Source organism: Leptodactylus fuscus, chromosome 8 (genome assembly GCF_031893055.1).
Source record: "Leptodactylus fuscus isolate aLepFus1 chromosome 8, aLepFus1.hap2, whole genome shotgun sequence".
In the NCBI taxonomy this organism is placed as follows: Eukaryota; Metazoa; Chordata; class Amphibia; order Anura; family Leptodactylidae; genus Leptodactylus; species Leptodactylus fuscus.
This window is the reverse complement of record NC_134272.1, coordinates 16,589,679-16,609,569: the sequence shown is the minus strand read 5'-3', so window position 1 is coordinate 16,609,569 and position 19,891 is coordinate 16,589,679. Positions and strand designations below refer to the sequence as shown.

Here is a 19,891-nt window from a genome sequence, read left to right as displayed (position 1 = left end):
TCCACAACTGCTTGGAGTACATTCTACTGTATTCTGTTCATGAATAGAATGACAGAGCTGCAGTAAAGACTGACACGGAGCAGAAGGGACGGATCTCAGGGAGCTTGTAGCCTGCAGTGAACGTGGAAAAGTTGTCATGTCGCCCCTTGACTTAAATTCCCATTGGCCAGATTTGCTACGGTCGCAAACAGGCAGCTTTCCACATTTTTTGCCCCATTGTCGTCCAATTTGCGACAAACTTTCTGCTATGTGTGAACTTGACGTTACCTTAGGATTCCTGTTCTTGCATTCACCATGGCCGGGTTCACATTGAGCGTATTTTGCACTGTTTGAAAAATTGAAAAAAAACATTTTAAAAAAAACAAAACAAACTTATAAAAATTGCTTCAACCTGCATTTTAAAAACACTGAAAAGAGCAAAATGACAAAACAAAAAAAAAACTATAAAAGCAAATAAAAAATAAAAGAAAAAACTAACAAAAAAAATAATAACGCAATAAAAAAAAAAAAAAAATAAATCCCAGACAAATCCAAATTGTCCATAAATCTTTGCGGGATATAATGAAGATGTCGTTAAGTGAGAAGGGAAATTAACACTGAAAAATCCATAAAAATTTTCATGAAGATTTATAGACAAGATGCGGCTCAGCGACAGGACTGGTAATGAGGATTAAATGAGGATTTAAAGGCCTGTAGGGGGCGCTGCGGCTGAGCATCAGCAAGTGATATGATTCTGTCCCTGAAATCGAATGTAAAATGAAAAAACATGGCCTCTTTTTTTCCAAAAATAGCGCCACACTTGTCCACAGGTTGCAAGTGGTATGGCGATGACGAATGAACACCGCTACAATTCCAAACACAACCACGAATTTGTGCGGCACTGTTTCTGCACAAAACCAGCCATATTTGTCTAACTACTATATTATAAGGCTTGAGTTTTGCAGCAATACTCCTACCGGACACCAGGGGGCGCTATGATGTTTTAAATGAGCCGGTGTAGGCAACCTTCGACAAACTACAAGACCGTGCTGGGGTTTGTAGTTTCACAGCAGCTGGAGTGGCCAAGGGTGCGGATCCCTGTCCTACAGCACAAAGCTCGCTAAAACATAGAGTATATTGCTAACACTTGGTTTTTATACTCCAGTCACAGCCAAAGCTGCATCCACAGTCCTACTGGCTCCAAAGCAATGCAAGAGATGAATGAGTGGGGGAATGGGGGAAGAATAAGTGATCAATGGACCTGAAAAGAGGAATCTAACAATTCAATTATAGTCTAGGGGAAGAAGGAAAGCTTTGGCTGTGACTAGAGAAGAAATATTTTCTTCCTACATTCATCTCATAATTGAAGGCTGAAGTGGCTGTAAAGATTGCGCTCTATATAAGATAAAATGGCGACACCCTACTGGAGACCTCGGATATTGAAGCAATAGAGAAAGAAAGTTATGATCATCATGGCGAGTCAGCTAGGACTTGACAATGAGCCGAGGATCCTTGTAGAGAACCACTTATGGTGCATGTCACATGCTGGACCGAAACGCGTCAGTGATTGGTGTGTATTGATGGCTCTGTCAGGGATAATAAACTCCAGTCCCTGTAATGGATTTCAATCAAACACATGGATGGTCCATACTGGACTGAAACGCGTCCCGGTGTTTTCAGAGCATTGATGACCTTGTGAGGAAATTTATACTGCAATGGATTTCAATCACACAGACAGCCGTGTAGAAGAAAATCTCTGCTGGATTGAAACGCGTCCCTGTTGTTTCAGCAAACTGATGACTTTGTGACATAAAAATATCCTCCAATCACTGCAATTCCTCTCAATCCAACATTGAAACATTATTATGGGAGAAAATATTAAAAAAAACAACTGCTGGATGGAAACGCGTCGGTTTGACAGTGACTTTCTGAGAACCTATATCCTCCAGTCATTGTGACATGTTTCAATCCGACACACAGACTGTGCAGACTGAAATTTTATGATCTTATGAGAAAAAATCTTGCAAAAACCTGTGCTGGATTGAAATGCACCAAGGATATTAACTTTCTCAGAATCTTTTTCCTCCAGTCTCTGTTACATGTCTCAATCCAATGCATACACTGTGCAGACTGAAATGTGTCATGGTGATATAGATCTTATGATCATGATCTTATGAAAAAAAATATGCTAAAAATTGTGCTGGATGGAAACGCGTTAAGTGTTAACGCTGACTTTTTGAGAACCTATATCGTTCAGTCACTGAGACTGTTTCAATCCAACAAGCATACTGTGGAGACCCAATGGCGTCATGACAATAATATACAAAAAACATGTGCTGAATTGAAACGCATCAGTTTCACAATGACTTTTTGAGAACCAATATACTGCAGTTACTGTGATGCTACATTTTGCTTAAAACTGAAGTCCAGTGGTGGATCGAAATGCAGCAGTGTGACTGGAGTATGAGCTCATGTGGAATATATAGCTCAGTCACCATAATAGGTTTTTGATCTTTTTCAAACCCCATCTCAAAAAGTCCATTAAAAAAAAACACAATGTTGGATCAAAATGCGTTTCATCGACTAAACTGTTTTGATGACTCCATGAGCTGAAATATACTCCTGGCATTATAAAGTGTTTGTTGATTCAACACACAGATTGTTGGTAAAAGATCTGTACTGGACTAAAACGCGTTGCACCTGCCTGCATGGAGGGATATTCCCGCCACTATGACGCATTTTATGATATTTTCCAGAGCAAAAAGATTTGTGTTGGATCAAAAGGCATCTGAAAAAATGAAACATGCTAGCGACTGAAGGGATTATTGCGATCAAAGTCACACTAATACATTTCAGTCCTTTAAGAAGAAGGCTACGAAAGATCCCTGGTAGGTTGAAATGCGTCACTAGGGCTGAATCCTATTGCAGAGCCAGTGAGGAAAACTATACCCCAGCCTTTCTTACATGTTGCGAACTGAAACACAGCCTGGTTGAAAAAGAATGTTGTTGGACTGAAATGCGTGAAAAGTGGCGATGGAGTTTCAAACTTTTTCAAAAAGACTAAAAATAGACCCATGTTGGATCAAAACGTATTTCACTGAATGGAGATAATTCAGGATTCTGTTAGGGAAAAAAAAAAAATCTACAGTCATTGTGACTCATATCAATCGAACCAGACCAAAATGCGTCACAGAGATGTAAGCATTTTCATAATTTCGCAAAAATAAAAAAAATAAAAAAAACTGTGCTGGATTGAAACACGTCAAAGGAGACATTTGAGAACCTATATTCCCCAGTGAGTGTGGTGTTTCAGTATACTTAAAACTGACTAGAAAATGCCTGTGGTGGATCAAAACGCGTCACAGAGACCGGAGAAAATTGATGACCCTATGTGGAAAATATAATCCAGTCGCTGTGACAGGTTTTGCTCCTTTTTGAAATTCATCACAAAGAGATTTTAAAAAGGCCATGATCGATCAGAACGCGTTTCATTGACTAAACTGTGTTGACGACTTTGTAAGCAAAAATATACTCCAGAAATTATGAAGTGTTTGTTGATTCAGCACACAGATTTGACTGAAATGCGTTGCAGTGGCCTTAATGAAGGGATGTTTCCCTTACTGTGATACATTGTGATATTTTCAGGATAAATTTTTTTTTTGTCAGATCAATAAAGTAAAACGAGCCAATAGCTAAAGAGTTTTCTTATGCTTCAAGTCACACTTCTTTAAAAAATAAAATAAAATTACTCCAGTCACTGTGGCACGCTGTGAATCGAAACACAGACAGCTTGAAAAAATGTTGGTGTTGGATAAAAATGCGTGAGTCAGTTGATGTTTGATCTTTTTTAAACAGGCTAGTTCCCCACTGGGTCAAAATACATCTCATTGACGCATAAGGAAAAAATACTCTAGAAATTGACGCATTTCAATCTAACAGTGATCTTTTTCAAACATGTCACAGTGACAGAAGTGTACTGGTGACTTAGGAAAATATATACCCCAGGCAGTGTGACGCATTTCGAACCAACAGGAACCTTTTTCAGTTTGTTCGGCACACATTGTCATCGCTATCAGTGGCTAATATAGTCATGTAATAGTGATGCATTTCAATCCATACCAAGTCTTGTTTAGTCTGTTTTTTTGAAGGCCTGAAACGTGTTGGGGACATAGCAGTCTCCTCTAAAAGTCACCAGTATACTCAAGTCATGGTGATAAAGCCATTAATGTGGTGAAGCATTTCAATCCATGTTACAGTAACTGAACCGTATTGATGAAGTATTCACAAAAAAAGAATACCCCATCACTGTGACGCATTTTAATCCAACATGAATCTTCATTAGTTTGCTTGAAAAAATAATAAATGTGGTAGAGTTACTGGAGAACATGTCTCCTCCGATAGCCACCAATAGTGACGCATTGCAGTCCATAGCAGATCTCCTTTAGACTGTTTTTGAAGACCTGAAAAAGATCTCTATAACACTCAAGTCTGCAATGACGCATTTCAATCCATGTCACAGGGACCAAACTGTATTTTTGAATTAGTCAGAAAAAAAATATCCCAGTCGCTATGACGCACTTTGATCCAATATGAATCTTTTTCATTTCGTACCGATCTATGGATTGTCAGTGACAATAAACAAGGATCCACTGCCACTAGCACCAGTGATGCATTTCAGTCTATAGTAAATCTTTCATCTCTGAAACGCGTTAGTACTGATGTATTTGTATGGACAGAGGTTAATTCCTCCTAATACTCTAGACTTGACCACACGCGTTTCACTCTCCGATTACCTAGGAGTATCAACCTATGGATTGTCAGTGAGCTTAAACAATGATCCGCTATCACAAGTCACGTTGATGCGTTTCAATCCATAAAAGATTGTAGTCTTTTTTTTTTGAAGGCCTGAAACGTGCTAGCGACTAAAGTATATTTAGGGACTGTGAGGTTAATTCTTCCTGACGCTCAGTCCTGGACCCACGCGTTTCACTCTCCATGTACCTGGAGATATGGACCTGTGACTTATCAGTGACATTAAACAATGAGGCTCCGGCACAAAAATACATTCATTGTGAATCATATTTTGTGTCTGTTTCGAATGACATTAGCCACTGAAGTACCGTTTTGACATGTAAGGGATTAATTGTTCCTGACTACACGCATTTCACTCCCCATGTTCCTGGAGGCACCGACCTGTGGATAGTCAGCGACATTAAACCTGTCACTAGTCACATGCTTTGAAGTATATGTATGGACTACAAGCAATTAATTCTTTCTGCCACTCCAGTCCCGACCACACGCGTTTCACTCTCAACCTGTGGATTGTTAGTGATATCGAGCAATGTGCGGTTGTCACGTCGCTCGGCGTCTCAGGGACAACATGACAAAGCGTCTTTCAGGAATTGTAATAATTTGCTTTAATTAAATCTGGAAAAGAGCTGAGCTGTAATTACCGCTAATAACTGCCGCATGAATAATACACCGCCCGCTGCCAGCACCAGTCACATGATCGGCAGCAGGTCTACACATCTGTACTACAACTCCCAGCAGGACCCCCTTGTGTCCCCCACTGTGATAACATCATATGCCTCTATTATGTATTAGCAAAGATGTGTTTACCAAAGGTGTATTACCCTTTCTAGCAGCTGCCTGACACTAGCACACGGTCTACAGGGCAATGATAAAATTACAGGCCCTTTCCAGCAGCTGCCTGACACCAGCAAACACTTAACCAGCTGCTGGAAACCTTCGTTACCCTTCCCTGTTTTCTAACATTGCAGAACCTTTGGCGGCCACATTTTGTCAGGTTCTCACCCCCTCAATTATTGTTCCGACCGACCAGGAATGGGTCCCCAGTATCAAAGGGCCCTGTTCCAATTGGAGATCTATACCAATGTACCATGTAAGTTTTTGCTGTCATATCAGCTGACAATGGTGTGACTGTAGTCTCGATGGACGTCACCGCGCACTGCGAGAAGCCCTCACTGATTACGTTGATACGTGATTCATCACAGCCGCAGATAGATGTGATTGATCCAAGCGTCGTCACCAGATAATGGACAGATGTCAGAGATAATATGGGGGCCCCATCCCTGATCACACCCTAACAGAGCAGCTCTAATACTGCTGGATTATTCTGTGTGACACAGCGCCACCTGCTGTACACTGTGCAGTACTGCTGCTGCCTGGAATCCAGGTTTTTGTCCTGGCTCAGTATAGAGTGTTCGCCCTAGTGAAGAATTTCTGCGCCTTCTTGTTACAATTGCAGGGACAGCGCCACCAAGTGTGCAAAATTATACAATAACTTGCCATACAGAAAGCCTGAGTAAGATGCTGGCAGTAGGGCGGTGGGCTGGCCTCAGCTTCTGCCCCATTAGGGTCTACATCCAGGGCTGACAGCTAGCAGAGAGCTTGACAAGGATTAGAAAAGCCTAATAGAATTGACCTGCAGCCACCACTAGAGGGAGCTCACTGCACAGAGATATGTGTACCCAAGTTCTGTATACTATAGTATGCAGTGAGCGCCCTCTAGTGGTGGCAGAATGATATCATGTAGCTGTCTGTGCAGAATCCTTTAGGGGATTTGAAGCTTTATGGGTAAACAGAGCACATCTAACCCTATAACAGGAAGGTGAAACTGGATTAACCCCTTACCTTCTGCACCTATACATCGCAACAAGAATTCCCTAATCTGGTGGGCACAATGACACCCAGCTCCCTGCTGATGAGCGGTCGTGGACCCAGCTACTATAGGGGCCACCACTTCATATACATAGTCAGTAGACATGGGAGAGGGGCATAAATCCACAGCCCCAGGGTTGTGTAATAGTTTGTACCCGCTGCATGTAGGACTGACAACCTTGGTACAAATCTGAAGGTTTATTCACATGTGGCAGAAATTTGTGTCCCAAACACCTAAATATGGTTGTGCCATATTCTTGCTGCCGATGAAACAACCACATATCTGGAGCGGAGGTGGATTTTCCGGCTTCTCACTGCATGTTACATGCAGAAACCACACGGACCCCATTATAGTCTATGGGGTCCGCGAGTTTCCTAGGTAATTGCTTTTTAAGGTGTATAGGTTTCAGTTTGGGGAGTCCCCAAGCGGACCCCCCGTGGGGAAACCCAAGCACAGATGTGAACCAGGCACAGCTGTAAATGATGTGCAGATCTCACAGAGCATGGTCTACACTGATACATTGTAACAATCTAACAGAGAGATGTGTGCGGCTGCTGTTGGTGTGTGGAGCTCCCAGAGCATTGTCTAGACCAGATACATTCAGATCTATAACATAGGCTACTTCTTCCTCCTGGGTCAAATATTGGTTTTGGCTCAAAAAAACTGCATGTGTGATTCCGGTCTTCCGGGCGGTCCCTCCCCTCCTCTGCAGGCAGTCAGGCAGGTTTGCTCACCTGGGCGGTCAGTGATGTAGCAGGCAACACCTCCCCACAGTGCAGGAAGCAGGAAGGCAAGAGACGTGACAGCCGGGCTGCTCAACACCCCCCTCTGCAGGTACTTACCCCCCCAGGTAGGTGTACCACCATAGGACACCCTAGTACTCAATATATATAGTCAGTCACAGCCCAGTATACTGCAAGGGTAGGAGCAGGAGGATCGTCACAGTGTGACAGTCCATGGACAGCTCACTTATACCACAGTATTAAAGGGGCGCCCAGTAATAGAAATCCTATAAGCAGGAGGTCCTCAGCTCTTAGCGCCTCTCTCTGGAGGATCTGCCATCGCCTTATACTCCTCACAGCTGAGGGTTTGTCACAAGTGTATTAGTGTGAACAATCCTCTGTGAGCTCCTCATACCTCTCCAGTGATAGTTTGCTACAATGTATCACTCTGGAGGCTCAACGGGATACAACTGTAACCATCCCTCAGCTGTGCAGTTTCTGCCCCTGGTCAGGAGAGGGGGGGGGTCTAAGGACTGAGAGGATGCCAACAACCCCTCAAAGCTCTCCAGAGAATCCCATAACTGCTATATGAGCCCCTCTAGGGCACCCTCTACAGGAGGGATACAGTGCGGCCTATTTACAGCCCCTCGCCCTTAGTTCTGGAGGGTGCGGGTGTTTTATTGTTGTGATGAATTATTAACATGTGACTGTGGGAGGAGGAAAAAGGGCCGACAAAATACCTGCGGGGGCCGAAGTCACGAGAGGATCGGTATAAGTATATAGTCACCACAATAGGCATTATAGCCACAGGTATTACCAGATGGGCACTATGGTATTATATACGGGAGCTAAGATTGTATATTGTATATACATGTTATTGCCGCATTCTTCCTTACTATGTTATGCGCATTGTATGGTCACTTTGTTATGTGAGCACTATATGGCAGTATTATGACATACTTGGATATAGATTATATTATATATACATGTTACTGCCACCTCCTTCCTCACCATTATGTGCACAATGTTATTTCAGCACTATTATCACATGTATTATGACTTGGATGTAGATTTTATTATATATACTATGTTATGTGCACTGCATTGGTGGTCTGTTATCTGTGCACTATATGACAGTATTACTGGACATATATTATATACGTTACTGTCTCCTCCCTCCAACTATGTTATCTGAGGACTATATGACAGTATTATGACATACCTGGATAAAGATTATATTATATATACATATCACTGCCGCCTCTCTCCTCACTATATTATGGGCACTGTATGTGGGTGTTATTTTAGCACTATATGGCACTATCAACACAAGGACAAGGTCTACACATGGCACACAAAGTCAAATCATGTTCTTGGCTAACAGAACAAGGAACAAGGACGTAAACTATTTATCCTGCAGTATAAGGTGCGGCCAAGACTCCCCGCCAGCCCTGAGAGATCACAATAAACTACACCGCGGGCCGGGAAAGGGAAATAGGAATATCTGAGGAGCATCACTACATCTCCCAGAATACACTGCAGCCACAGTCACAGAGACATATGAGAACTAAAAGGAAGTCAGAACAGCAGCTCTGGATGTGACTAAAGTATAATCCTGACCACACCTGCCCTGTCCATATGTCCTATTACAGAAATCACACTGGAAGGAGGGGGGGGGGGGGGGAGCTCCCCCTATGGGTCAGAACTAAGAGTCTAGAAATTCAAGCTTTTCATATTTTACATGGATGGCCATGAATCGGGGAAGAAAGCCCTTTAAACTATAAAACTAGCATTGCTATGGGGAAACCATCAACAAGCAGGCTGATCCTTGTATATAAGGCAATAAAGCAGCTTGTTGATGGTTTTCAGGTAGAAACACAAAGTTACAATGAGCTATAAGGTAATATATGTAACAATGATGGGAAAAGGATACATTTGGTTACAAGTTGTTTGTCATGGCTACAAGACGACATGTAAACATCTGGTTGTCAGACAATGCAAATCTGAAATCTGTCACAATCGGCAGCAGAGACGTCACTACAGCAAAGGCAGGACTCAGCTCTCCCAGGGCCCTGAATGACGGAAAATTATTTATCACAAATATCTTTCAAAATGTAGACTTTTATGAATCCGAGGTTTTGGCGTCAAGCAGCCGCCATGTTGTATGTGGTCATGATGTGATATTTTTATCCGCAGGAAAGTGACGGGAGGTGAAGAAGATCCCACAATGTCCAGCGGTAATATCGGCCAGCAGCTGGAGAACCAGTGGAACGATGTCCTGGGGCGGATCGCCAGCAAGCAGATGTTCCAGTCAGACTGGGATATCGCCGCTTTCGTCATCTTCTTTACTTTTATAGGTGAGAAGGATTTATCTTTATATTGTCAGGGGGAGAGAAGGGGCCGAGGGGCAACGAGAGGTGAGGGGGCGAGTGGTGAGGGGCAATGAGTGGTGAGGGGGCAAGTGGTGAGGGGGCAAGTGATCGCTGGAGAGACAAGGTGCAATTACTGATGGCTGGGGGTGATGAAACTGAATCTGTATGGAGCCTCATTAATTACCCCTGACCTATGACATCACTGTGTGTATTATCCTGTACTGTGACATCACTGTGTGTATTATCCTGTACTGTGACATCACTGTGTGTATTATCTCTGTACTGTGACATCATTGTGTGTATTATCCTGTACTGTGACATCACTGTGTGTATTATCTCTGTACTGTGACATCACTGTGTGTATTATCCTGTACTGTGACATCACTGTGTGTATTATCTCTGTACTGTGACATCACTGTGTGTATTATCCTGTACCGTGACATCACTGTGTGTATTATCTCTGTACTGTGACATCATTGTGTGTATTATCCTGTACTGTGACATCACTGTGTGTATTATCTCTGTACTGTGACATCATTGTGTGTATTATCCTGTACCGTGACATCACTGTGTGTATTATCTCTGTACTGTGACATCACTGTGTGTATTATCTCTGTACTGTGACATCACTGTGTGTATTATCCTGTACTGTGACATCACTGTGTGTATTATCCCTGTACTGTGACATCACTGTGTGTATTATCCTGTACCGTGACATCACTGTGTGTATTATCTCTGTACTGTGACATCACTGTGTGTATTATCTCTGTACTGTGACATCACTGTGTGTATTATCCTGTACTGTGACATCACTGTGTGTATTATCTCTGTACTGTGACATCACTGTGTGTATTATCCTGTACTGTGACATCACTGTGTGTATTATCCCTGTACTGTCTGAGCCCCTCGTTGAGCTCCTGGGTGCACTATGGTCACTGATGGACTTGTGCCAGCTGTAATATAGGGTGTCAGACAGAACTACATACATACAGTAGATACAATTAACCCTTTATGCCCTCTCTTTGATGTGACAATATCTTGTTAGTATGTATCCGTGTCTCTCATGGACCCATCTGTCGTTGTCTCCCCAGGGCTCATCCTCCTCCTCATCCTCCTGGTTCTCATCAGATGTTTTTGCTGCTGTTGTTGTGACTGTGATTCCCAGGCTGACAAGGTAACACAAGTCTACGCCTGACTACAGCGATATTCCCTCCTGACCGCGCTGTCAGCTCTGCCACATGCTGAGGATTATATATACTACATTCACCTTGGTTATTATTAACACGGGGTAGGGTTAAAGTCGTTGTCCAGCCCCACCCAACCCCCTCCCTCAAAACCGAACCATACAATGCCCAAACAATACTGCCATACCCATCCAAAATACTGTATAGAGCCTAATACTACAAATAAGCAGTGAATACCCGTAATACCCTCATACCGTGCCAAAATTAGATTCAAATGAATCAAGTTATACAACCATACCCTGCCAAAGCAGTAAAATATAACATCCAAATCGTGCCTAAATAATACCACTATACTGTTCCCAACCTAGAGTAGACTAAAGCACCCAAGTTATACTACCATAATTATGTAAAACAGTTTAACAGAACTGCCAAGTATTGCTACCAAACAGTGCGGAAATAATACTACACAGTACCAGAAAAACAGTGACTAAATAATACCACCATATAGTACTGAATAATACTTCCAAATAGTACCAAAATGAACAGTGTCTAAATAATACTACCAAACAGTGTCTGAACAATACTGCCATACAGTGCCTAAATAATACCACCACACCTTACTTGAACATTACCGCCCTACAGTAGTACAGAACATGAAAGTAAAACCACCATTTAGTACCCAAAGTGCAGCAGAGTACCCAAGTAATCATGTCCCTACAATACTGCTAAACAGTAACAGATTATGGTACATACAGCTCCCAAACAGTGAGAGCCCATGTAATACCATAACAGTCCCTATGTAGGTGCCAAAATAATAGTACAATGCAATGCCAAAGTAATTCCACCACAAAGTGCTGAAATCACAGAGGCCTAAACAATCTGCTATTGAACCCACCTCTGCTTGCTGTCTGAATTCTCCCTTCGATCATCTGCTGTAATATTCAATGGTATATAATCCTGTATTTCACCTCTGCCTGATTACTGAACTATATCCTAGCATTTCATCCAGGCTGTATATTTTTTGCACTTCCATGTCTTCTTATCTGCACTAGTGTCAGTCTTTTGATCTTCACTGATTTTATTGGTGTTTCTGGCCAAGTGTTTACTTGGATCCACACTGCCAGTCTCCTCATGTGTCACAGTTTGTAGATTAATTAGTTAACGACTTAAATTAGTGCTAGTCTGAAGCTGTGCTTTCCTATATAAGTAGATATAGCTTATGGGGTGCATCTCATATGCGGGGGCATCTCATCTGCAGCATGCATCTTAACCAAATTGCATCTTAACCAAATTGCACTTATACATGGCACTTAAACAGGGCACGAAACAGGCTAACCATGGCAGAACACCAGGTAAATTTCAACCTAAAACAACAAGTTTTACCTCATGGTATCCTGTAGCTGCACTGTCTCTTACTATCTTAGCCATTGTCTTCCTGCAGATCTCTCCTCCATCTCTACCACCAGCACACACCATCCATATCAGTCCCTCTTTTCTTCCTTCTCCCATGTACAGCTCTCACACACTTTTCACACTCTTTAATCATCCCTTTATTTCTTTTAGCAGTGACACCAAACAGAAGCGCCCACATAAATCCCTGAACCACCTTCTGTCTCTGTCCATGTTACTCCTCCTAGCTGCTGGGGACATCTCTCCTAACCCCGGCCCTCCTTCCTTCACTAACTCTTCTTCCTGCACACATAGAAGGCCTACAAACCTCATCAATATTTACCGTGTTCCTTCCCCTCATCTCTCCCCTGTCTCCTTTAACTGCTCTCTCTGGAACGCCCGCTCAGTGTGTAACAAACTAGAATATATTAATGACTTATTCCTTAGTAAATCCCTCGGCCTGCTCGCCTTTACTGAAACTTGGATCCAGCAGGCAGACACTGCCTCCCCTGCTGCTCTGTGTCATGGTGGCCTACAATTCTCACATACCTCTAGGCCTGATAATAGGCAGGGTGGTGGGGTAGGCTTACTCCTGTCCCCACAGTGCATTTTTCAGTCCATTCCCCCGGTCCCCTCACTCACATTCTCCTCATTTGAAGTCCATGCTATCAGACTTTTCCGGCCACTCTCCTTACGTGTAGCCATGATCTACCGCCCACCTGGCTCACCCTACCAATTTTTGGACCACTTTGCTTCTTGGCTTCCCCACTTTTTATCCAGTGACATTCCTACCCTCATCATGGGTGACTTTAACATCCCTATTGCCCCCCCTCACTCCCCGGCTGCCTCACAGTTTCTCTCATTAACCACTTCTCTTGGTCTCTCACAATGTTCTTCCTCCGCCACACATATAGACGGTAACACGATTGATCTAGTCTTCCATCGACTCCTCACAGTCTCTAAATTTTCTAACTCTTCTCTGCCGCTTTCTGACCACAATCTTCTATCTCTCACCATCAGTGCTCTCTCCCCTTCACAAGACGCCCCTATCCATCACACATATAGGAACTTGCGTGCTATTGACACCCAGCACCTCTCAGATACTCTACAGTCCTCCCTGTCCCCCATCTCTTCAATCTCCTGTCCCAATCTGGCCACCAGTCACTATAATGATACCCTCAAAAATGCATTGGATGAGGTTGCTCCCCCCTCCACTCGTAAAGTCCCACATAGGAGGCATCAGCCCTGGCACACGCCACAGACACGATTTCTTCAGCGCTGCTCTAGGTGTGCCGAACGTCTATGGAGAAAATCACGCTCACCTGCAGATTTCCTCCACTTCAAGTTTATGCTTAAAACATATAGCTCTGCCCTTTACCTTGCCAAACAAGACTATTTCACCGCCCTCATCTCTTCTCTCTCAAGCAACCCTAAAAGGCTTTTTGAAACCTTTCACTCCTTACTCACACCCAAGGTGCAGACGCCATTCACAGACCTTAGTGCTGATGACCTGGCCATGTATTTCCATGATAAAATTGATAAGATCCATCAGGAAATTACTGCCCAAGCCCCAGGTGGCATTGACTCCCACACCTACGATAGTACTGATCCCCTCACCAGCCGCACTTATGACTGTCCATTCTCATCTTTTGAACCTGTCACAGAAGAGGAAGTTTCCCAGCTACTTTCTTCATCTCGCCCCACAACCTGCAGTAGTGACCCCTTCCCCTCACACCTTCTCCAATCTCTGTCCCCTGCTGTCACTACTTACCTTACTAAAATATTTAACCTCTCTCTCTCTTCTGGAATCTTCCCATCCTCCTTCAAGCATGCTGTTATAATCCCGCTACTGAAAAAACCCTCCCTGGACCCATCCTGTGCTGCTAACTATCGACCCGTCTCTAACCTCCCCTTCATCTCTAAACTTTTGGAACGCCTGGTTTATTCTCGGTTAATCCGTTATCTCTCTGCTAACTCTCTGCTTGACCCCTTACAATCTGGTTTCCGCGCTCTGCACTCTACTGAAACAGCTCTCACAAAAGTCTCTAATGATCTACTAAAGGCTAAATCCAATGGTGACTTCTCTCTTCTTATTCTTCTGGACCTCTCTGCAGCTTTTGACACTGTTGACCATCAACTTCTCCTCACTATGCTCCGCTCAGTTGGCCTCAATGACACTGCGCTCTCCTGGTTCTCCTCTTATCTCTCAGGCCGCACTTTCAGTGTATCATTTGCGGGCTCTGTTTCCTCCCCTCTTTCCCTTGCTGTTGGGGTTCCTCAGGGCTCGGTCCTCGGCCCCCTGCTCTTTTCTCTCTACACAGCCCCCATTGGACAAACCATCGCCAGATTTGGCTTCAGGTACCATCTTTATGCTGATGACACCCAATTATACACATCTTCCCGTGACATCACCCCTGCACTCATTCAGAACACCAGTGACTGTCTCTCTGCTGTCTCTAATATCATGTCCTCGCTCTATCTGAAACTAAATCTCTCTAAGACTGAACTACTACTGTTTCCACCATCTAACAGATCTGTCCCTGATATATCCATTGCAGTCTCAGGCCTTACTATAACTCCTAGGCAGCATGCCCGCTGCCTTGGGGTCATATTTGACGCAGACCTTTCCTTCACCCCTCATATTGAATCACTCGCACGTTCATGTCACCTCCACCTCAAAAACATCTCCAGAATACGCCCTTTCCTTACCAGAGATACACTAAAGACACTTATTGTCTCTCTGATTCATTCTTGCCTTGACTACTGTAATTCCTTACTAATCGGTCTTCCCCTCACTAAACTCTCTCCTCTACAATCTATTCTGAATGCAGCGGCCAGGCTCATCTATCAGGCTAGACGCTACAGCGATGCCTCCGGTCTGTGCCAGTCGCTACATTGGCTGCCTATTCATTATAGAATAAAATATAAAGTTATTACTCTCATCCACAAGGCTCTCCATAATGCCGCACCTCCCTACATCTCCTCCCTCATCTCTGTCTACCGCCCAACCCGTGCTCTCCGCTCACTCAATGACCTAACACTTACATCCTCTATTATCAGAACCTCCCATGCTCGTATACAAGACTTCTCCCGAGCTGCACCACTTCTCTGGAATGCTCTACCCCGGACAATCAGATTAACTCCCAACTTCTACAGTTTCAAACGCAAACTAAAGACGCATCTTTTCAGACAAGCCTATCACAATTCCTAATGCACAAAATTGTCTGAACACTGTATAAGCAATGCCGCCCCTGCTACCTCTTGTGTCACCCTCTCTACCTCATAGATTGTAAGCTCTTTTGAGCAGGGCCCTCAGTCCCATTGTGTGAAATGACGTTCTTTGTTATGTATGTCTGTATCTGAACCCTATAAATTGTACAGCGCTGCGGAATATGTTGGCGCTATATAAATAAAATGTATTATTATTATTATTACATTGTAGTACCACAATAATACTGCCACTGACTTCCCACATTACACTGTTCAGATCCTTGGTTGTCAGGTCTGTTAGCGCTGTTAGGTCTGTTGTACTCAGCTCGCTGCAGGCCTGTCTTCTGATAAAACCGCTATAATACATCCGACATTTGCCATATTCTAAACGTCATTTGACGATTTGATAACTGCAAAATAATAAGTTCTACAGCTAATCCAAGAATAAAGTCCCTGGTGACAACCAAGACAGATGGACCAGATCCCGTTAAACAAGAATATGACATGTCTTATAAATACCGCCACACCATAATACATCCCCCTCCCTGTAATGTTCCAAATCTGTCACAATTTGTTTCCTAAGTAAGATATAAGACAATAATGTATTCTGTCTCCAGAGACGGAGGAAGATATTAAGAGCTTTGACGAGGAAATGTCATAAATATTGAAGTACAATATCCCGGACGAGCCCCCAATAATTATATGGTGTATTAGCGGTACAGAATGGCATAGAGGATTTACTGGTTATAATACTGCAAGAGGATGAATATGTACACGTGCCCTATAGTCATAAACTGTCAAACACATTCACAACATATATACCCCAACAATGAGTCTGTATGGGGGTTAGGACAACTACTAAAAATTACTAAGCCCTCTCATATCATCCTCCCCAGGAAGCTGTACAGTGGCGATATAGCTCCGCATACACTCGCATCACAGACTCTCTAATCTCAGACAGAGGAAACTTGACAGGAAAACGGTTATACCATAATAAATTATTATCAACTAGGAGAGATAACTGCTATAACACTACTGATAACCAGGAGAGGATGTCAGTACATAGGAATCACAAGAGAATACACAAACACTAGCTCACAAACACACACTGTATGGAGCAGTATTATAGTGGTTATATTCTTGTACATAGGAGCAGTATTATAGTAGTTATATTCTTGTACATAGGAGCAGTATTATAGTAGTTATATTCTTGTACATAGGAGCAGTATTATAGTAGTTATATTCTTGTACATAGGGGGTACTATTATAGTAGTTATATTCTTGTACATAGGGGGTACTATTATAGTAGTTATATTCTTGTACATAGGGGGCAGTATTATAGTAGTTATATTCTTGTACATAGGTGCAGTATTATAGTAGTTATATTCTTGTACATAGGGGGCAGTATTATAGTAGTTATATTCTTGTACATAGGGAGCAGTATTATAGTAGTTATATTCTTGTACATAGGAGCAGTATTATAGTAGTTATATTCTTGTATATAGGGGCAGTATTATCGTAGTTGTATTTGTATATACCAGAGAAAATATTATATAGTTAAATCTTTCTCTTTTCTACAGAGAAAATACAGACAAAAGGTTGGGGTTGATAATCTCGCTATGGAGCCATGATCCCACCTCTCTCCGGTTTGATGGACAGCTGATGAAGTTTTTGATATTGAACCACGGAGGTTTTCTCACATAATGTGATTTTCTTTATGAATGATTCTCATGCAAAGAACCAATGTATACATGTTCCATCTATAGGGATCATCGTGATATATAGACCTTGACAAACACTAAATGAACAATTGTTTCTATTAATAGACCAATTAATAATGACATTTGGTGCAGCTACAAAGTGCTTTAACAACACTCACCACTAGATGGTGTACGTTCCGACAGAGTTGCTCTCATACTTCTTTGTCTTCCTTGGGGACTATAGATGTCAGCTGCAAGTGATTTCTACCGCATTATACTGGACATTTCTTTTTAGGCGTCTTCTGCACAGATCAATCCTATTTCAGTGCAATGTACGTAGAGTGTACTAGTGTTCCATCTTCAGTACATTATTCTTCTCCAGTCACATCCAAAGCTGCATTCAAGGTGGGTTTTTTTAAAATAATAAAGCAGAAATATTGGTTTTAAGACAACAGTTATGCGGTTACATGACGGAAGTGGCGCTTTACTATTTTGTTTTGTTTCCTGGACGTTTTGTGAATGCAGCTTTGGATGTGACTAGAGCACTTAAAAATTAGCACAGAAACAATAAAGCAGATTATTTCCAAGTTACTGAACGTTATCTGTCCATTTACACCAGCGCTGAGCTCCTGAACTCTTACTTTGTATATAACCGCTGCAGTGTGTTGAGCTCTGTACAGATTTCAAGATTTGCTGCGGCTTTTGGTTCCACAAAATGTGCAAAATAAAGTTTTTATAAATCGTATGCATTTTGTAAATTTCGTTATCAAACAACTATGATGGGCGACTCCAGCTTAGCTGCGCGGTCCATTGGAGTGCAAGGTAGCATAAAACAGAGGATTGTCTGTCAATATGGAGAATGAGAGGGAGGAGCTTCAATAAGAGGGAGGAGCCTGAAGAGAAGCTTCAAGTACTTGGAGCAGAAAAACAAGACCCAAGCATTTGGAGGATGAATCTAATTCAATAAGTTCCTTCGGTTGTCATGTGAGGATCACGGCGCTCAGATCTAGGCTGGGCATAAAATCGATCTAAACGAATTAGGAAAGTTTGGCATTAACCTTTTCATGGCTGAAAGAAAATCAGCGTACGCAAAACGTTTAAAGGGCAAGTTCCAATAACATTAGGTGGCTGCAACAGATCGCTGCGAAAAACATCGCTCACTGGCAAAGATTACTGCATACAAGCGCCACAATCACGGCAGCAAGCTTTTAATTTCCCTGCAGCACCCCTACAGGTCAAGTGAAGTATTACACAGTTCTCATTGGGATTAAACACAGAATGCGCCAAGTCTTCTAGGGGGAAGTGAGCGAGGAGGGAAAACACAGGACATCCAAGACCAATATTTTTTATGATTATTTCAGGAGGGGGAAGGTCTCTCCCAAATAGTTTCCTAACTGGTGGCTGCAAATTCTTCATTAAGTTATTTGGTATATAGGATAATTGGATTTCACGGATAAATTTGCAGATCAGTCTCATCCTCTCAGACTAAACACTGATACTACGCCTATCCTTAGAGACCAGATTTTGCCTTTGGAGCGCCCCCTATCTGTATTCACCAGCAGTCAATGTTGTTTCTTGCAGGGAGGCCTCATATTGTCTTGCCTGGGTAGGAAATTGAAACTTTGGTCATGGGGTTTGATTGAGAAAGAGGGACGGGCGCTGCCGCATAAGTCAAAGATCAGCGGCAACCATAAAAGAGCTGGAAAGAGTGGAGGAATCATAAATATATATATATACTGTATGTACTAGTTACATAAGTGAAGTGTAATAAACACGCTATATGAGTTCTCAGATACTAAAGTCCTGGCAGGGAGCAGAGCATTGTGGGTGCTCAGCTCTTAGGTCACATGACTGTCCAGGTGACTTGTATGCAGGTACATTAGCTTTGGCTGTGAGTGGAGGAGATCCCGTGATCAGTGAGTCCTATCTATTTTTCGGTTAAAGTGGGATTATTTTCTTCTCAAAGTGAATAGCGGCGCCAGACATGTTCAGCCATGGCCCCTCCCTCCATGCACAGAATGGGTAGCCCAGTATTCTGGTACTATAGTATTTGACAACTACCACTTTATTAGAGACCCCCATCTAGTAGCGCACTAGACCTTCAGAATTGCAGCCATTAATGGACTCCTTCACATAACACAGGACCCCAGGCTGTGCCAAGAAAACTGACAGGAGTTTACAGTCTTCAGATAGGTTATCATTTGAAGACCAGCGGGGGTCCGATGCCCAGGGACCCAGTAGATCGGCTGTTTGGAAGGGCAGACGCACTCCCTCAGCTCCTCTTCCACCACACAGGCCATGTGACGACATGTTCATCAGTCACTTGGTCTGTTTTCAAGTGAATGATGAGCTGCGATAACAAGCACCACCACTATATAATGTATGGCACTGTGCTTGGTATTCAGTGATGAGACTGCAGCAGCGATCACCAAAATACTGCAGCCCTTTCAATTAGGTAACCCATGGAGGTCCCGGTGTTGGCCCCCTAATAATCCTCAATATCGACCTAGCAGAAGGATAGATCATCAATTAATAAGACTGAGCATCATATTCCTAATATACGAGATAGGAGCAAAATCCTCTATATCTGCAGCCCCCACTAGAGGGAGCTTACTGTATGCAGTATATAGTATGCAGTGTATAAATAGTGAGC

The 19,891-nt window shown here is 42.9% G+C and overlaps 1 protein-coding gene across 2 annotated transcripts; it reads left to right on the top strand.

Moving 5' to 3' along the window:
* Positions 1-7,417: 7,417 nt before the first annotated feature.
* On the top strand, positions 7,418-17,953 carry SMIM22 (small integral membrane protein 22). Of its 2 annotated transcripts, none has more exons than XM_075285817.1 (4): positions 7,418-7,495; positions 9,580-9,740; positions 10,847-10,929; positions 17,119-17,953. In XM_075285817.1, exons 2-4 carry the CDS (start codon positions 9,611-9,613, stop codon positions 17,167-17,169), a joined length of 264 nt encoding a protein of 87 aa, XP_075141918.1. In that variant the 5' UTR covers positions 7,418-7,495; positions 9,580-9,610; the 3' UTR covers positions 17,170-17,953. The 2 variants fall into 2 exon arrangements, with proteins under 2 accessions (XP_075141918.1, XP_075141919.1); XM_075285818.1 differs by having other exon boundaries at positions 7,441-7,511.
* The last annotated feature ends 1,938 nt before the right edge of the window (positions 17,954-19,891 follow it).

What these genes read in the sequence shown, in the direction of transcription:
- SMIM22 (XM_075285817.1), top strand. Translation starts at nt 9,611, where the DNA reads ATGTCCAGCGGTAATATCGGCCAGCAGCTGGAGAACCAGTGGAACGAT. An exon ending in CATCTTCTTTACTTTTATAG is followed by an intron (nt 9,741 to 10,846) that starts GTGAGAAGGATT and finishes TTGTCTCCCCAG; the next exon opens with GGCTCATCCTCCTCCTCATC. An exon ending in GTGATTCCCAGGCTGACAAG is followed by an intron (nt 10,930 to 17,118) that starts GTAACACAAGTC and finishes TCTTTTCTACAG; the next exon opens with AGAAAATACAGACAAAAGGT.